The sequence below is a fragment of the Pinus tabuliformis genome, chromosome 1_2, assembly GCF_031772625.1.
Source record: "Pinus tabuliformis cultivar Carrire ecotype Pingquan chromosome 1_2, CPIR1, whole genome shotgun sequence".
In the NCBI taxonomy this organism is placed as follows: Eukaryota; Viridiplantae; Streptophyta; class Pinopsida; order Pinales; family Pinaceae; genus Pinus; species Pinus tabuliformis.
The window spans coordinates 573,809,908-573,813,633 of record NC_142298.1 but is presented as its reverse complement, the minus strand read 5'-3'; the positions used below and the strand labels follow the sequence as shown (position 1 = coordinate 573,813,633).

At 32.1% G+C, this 3,726-nt stretch overlaps 1 protein-coding gene across 1 annotated transcript; it reads left to right on the top strand.

Annotated features, from left to right (window-relative positions):
- On the top strand, positions 1 to 840 carry LOC149206896 (F-box protein At1g67340-like). Its single transcript, XM_089393817.1, has 2 exons — positions 1 to 246; positions 448 to 840. Exons 1-2 carry the CDS (start codon positions 193 to 195, stop codon positions 754 to 756), a joined length of 363 nt encoding a protein of 120 aa, XP_089249943.1. The 5' UTR covers positions 1 to 192; the 3' UTR covers positions 757 to 840.
- Positions 841 to 3,726: the final 2,886 nt, after the last annotated feature.

Here is a 3,726-nt window from a genome sequence, read left to right as displayed (position 1 = left end):
TTTCTTCAATACTCTGCATTGCATTGGCTTGCCTTGTTTCTTGTTCAAATTTGATATTTACAGATTTCGTTTTCTTTACGCAGATGTAAGAGATTCAATACTCTAGGCCTGCATCCACTGGTATTATCCACCGCTTCAACCTGCTCATTCGCCGTCAAAGCTTCCAGCTGGTCAAGCGGTGCGCACAATTTTATGAAACGATGCGCCGAAGCAGGAAACATCGAAGCCTACTACACTCTGGGCATGGTAAGCGCGCCGATTCTTTACCCCCTTTTAGCTTTATTCCTTCCATCCATGTTCACCAATAAAGCAAACTTACTCTGTCAAAGCCACAGCCGGCAGTGGAATAAACAAATAAAAGTCCGCGTAGTAGCCCATGAGATTACTTTCGTGTAAACGCTTACGATTCCAGAGAGCCGCCTTAATTTAATCCCCCTTCATGTGCAGATCCGATTCTACTGTCTTGAAAACCGAGGCGGCGGAGCGTCATTGATGGCCAAGGCCGCCATTTCATCATACTCCGCAGCCCTACACTCCTTAGCCATCATTCAATTCAACGGCAGCGGAGGCACAAAGAAAGACAAGGATCTCAAAGCCGGGGTAGCCCTCTGCGCCAGGTCAGCATTTCACGTGGACGCCTTGCGAGAGCTCGGCCACTGCCTGCAGGACGGTTACGGCGTTACCAAGAACATAGCCGAAGGAAGGCGCTTTCTCGTCCACAAATATAGTATATTTCCTAATCTCAATGATTCTTGACAAGTTTTTGTTAAAAGAGTCTTTATGACAATCTTCTTTGATGTATTGGGCATTTTCATATTTTAATATTGAAAAACAACTTTTCCTGAATTGCAATGTATTGTATTATAGAGTTTATGGTTTGATAAGACGCTGGGCTTCAGCTGTGAGGTAAAACTTAAAACGTTTCAAATCCGGGAACCGCTGAACTGAACCACGAGAAGTCTCCTCCTCCTTAACAATATCCCTACATTCTGCAGATTATTATCCTAGGCGGCGACTTTAGAATCCAGAAAATCCACTATATATTCAACTTTTAGCTTGGAGAGTTTCTTGAACCACCCCAGTTTTCCGTCCCCTTGGGGTTTACTATGCTTTTAACTTTTTGCGTGGGAAAATATAATTCAATATCTTACAAAAGTTCCGCTTAAATTTTAAATTCGAATGCCTAATTTTTCATATTTTAATTTCGAAATCTTCATTCATTTATCTCACGTCTCCCCGCTTTACATGTTCGTTGACTTGCTCATTTGTAAAGGAACTGTGCAAACCTCGCACTTTAATAGTTATAATATGTTTTAGTCACGTGTACCTTCCTCGATGACTATAATTCAAATTTGTAGAGCTTAATAAATTGAATGCAAAAGGTTAAGTTAATTTTAAGCAAATACTTTATTACTGATAGTATTAGATAAATATGTTTTAACGTCAAGCACCTTGTGGTATACGTCATGTTCTAAGGATGGATGGATGTGTATGTTAGGGTATAATTCAAATTCAAAATAGTAAAACTTGGAGTTGTCTAACGAGGCGGAAGAATTGTCCGGACGGTCAAAAAGTGGCTGGAATTCAGGGAAAAAAATTTCAAAAAATCTTGTAGAGGCAGTTCATATTTTTGATGGTGGAAATGGTGTTTTTGATGGTGGAAATGGATTCAGCACCATCAAAAACGTCTAGGACAGCTAAAATTTTGAAGTTTAACAACTATAACTTGGATTTACAAAAAAAATTGCCGAATTTTCTCTAAATAAAACCGGAATTTCCATAACTTTCCGGGCAACTCCTCTGCCTCGTTAGACTAATTGTTTTTAAAAGTGTAAAGATACATTGAAGGTGTGGAAGATTTGGGAAGATTTGTCTTATAGTTATGCATATAACATTCTAAATGAATTATCATCAAAATATGTGAATTTTTGTCAAGATTTGGGAAGATTTGTCTTATAGTTATGCATACAACATCCTAAATAAATTATCACCAAAATATGTGAATTGTGGTAATCCATTAATATATTTGTTCCTATTAATTGCATGTGCATTACTAAGATAAAAATGTGAAAATCCTGATTTTTAGGATATATATACAGGTAATCTATACAAGTTTAGAACCACCACTTCAAATCTCATTTCCAACCTGTCCGATAAAGATTATAATGTTCCAGGAATCCACAATAAATAAACAAAATAACATTATAATTTATGCTGCAAATATGCAGGTAATCTATACTAAGACATCATAATATCCTGAGTAGAAGCATTGAATAGCATTTAAATATCTTGAGCACAAGCATTGAATAACTTTTGAAAAATACGATAATGTTACTAGGAAATATAATTATTGTACCAAAATATTGGAAAGCAATCCAGGATGGAATTGGAAAGCAATATAGGATGTAATTGCAAAAAGTCATTTTATCTTTCTGAAAATATCTTAATGTTACTAAGAAATATTAGTACCAGAACATTGAAAAGCAATCTAAGATGAAATTAGAACCACCACTTCAAATCTCATTTCCAACCTGTCCGATAAAGATTATAATGTTCCAGGAATCCACAATAAATAAACAAAATAACATTATAATTTATGCTGCAAATATACAGGTAATCTATACTAAGACATCATAATATCCTGAGTAGAAGCATTGAATAGCTTTTAAATATCTTGAGCACAAGCATTGAATAGCTTTTGAAAAATATGGCTGCAACAAAACTATAAATATCCTGAGTAGAAGCATTGAATAGCATTTAAATATCTTGAGCACAAGCATTGAATAACTTTTGAAAAATACGATAATGTTACTAGGAAATATAATTACTGTACCAAAATATTGGAAAGCAATCCAGGATGGAATTGGAAAGCAATATAGGATGTAATTGCAAAAATTCGTTTTATCTTTCTGAAAATATCTTAATGTTACTAAGAAATATTAGTACCAAAACATTGAAAAGCAATCTAGGATGAAATTGCTAGAATGAAATTGCAAAGAAGTTAGGTGTGTAAACATAGATAACAATGAAGTTTCAAGGTGTATGAACTTTTATAATGAACAAGATTTCTAAAAACAAGTGTGAACTTTTATAATGAATAGCATTTCTAAAAACAGCCACTGCAATTGCTATAATATAAGAGTCTTTAAAGTGTTTTTTTTTTTTTTTTTTAGTAATTATGATATATATAATTGAAAATAAGTAAGGAGTAATTTTAACTATATCAATAATGATGATATATTATAGTTTTGTGATGGAGGAGTTTGATGAGGACAAACTGCAATCAAGATATACATTTAAAAACAATTATAATCAATTTAAAAAAATATTAATTAATAATATAATAATACAGTCTAATTATTTTAATTGAATTTAAATGGTGATTTTAACATTCTTTATTTTTAATATTAAAAATTATTTAAATGGTGGTTTCTAATATTCTCTATTTTTAATATTTTGTTGTAAGTATATAAATTATTGTTTCTAGTTTTATCAATAAATAAGATATATATATATATATATATATATATATATATATATATATATATATGGGCACACAACTTATTACATATAATAAACATTCATAAAACTAAAATATCATTTTTTACAATATCTATATGAAATTTAAATTTGTCAATATATATGGTATAAGGGCATACATATTGTATCATTTTTCCAAATTTTATACCATTTTTCCAATTTAAAAAATCTATCGGCCTCTCTTTG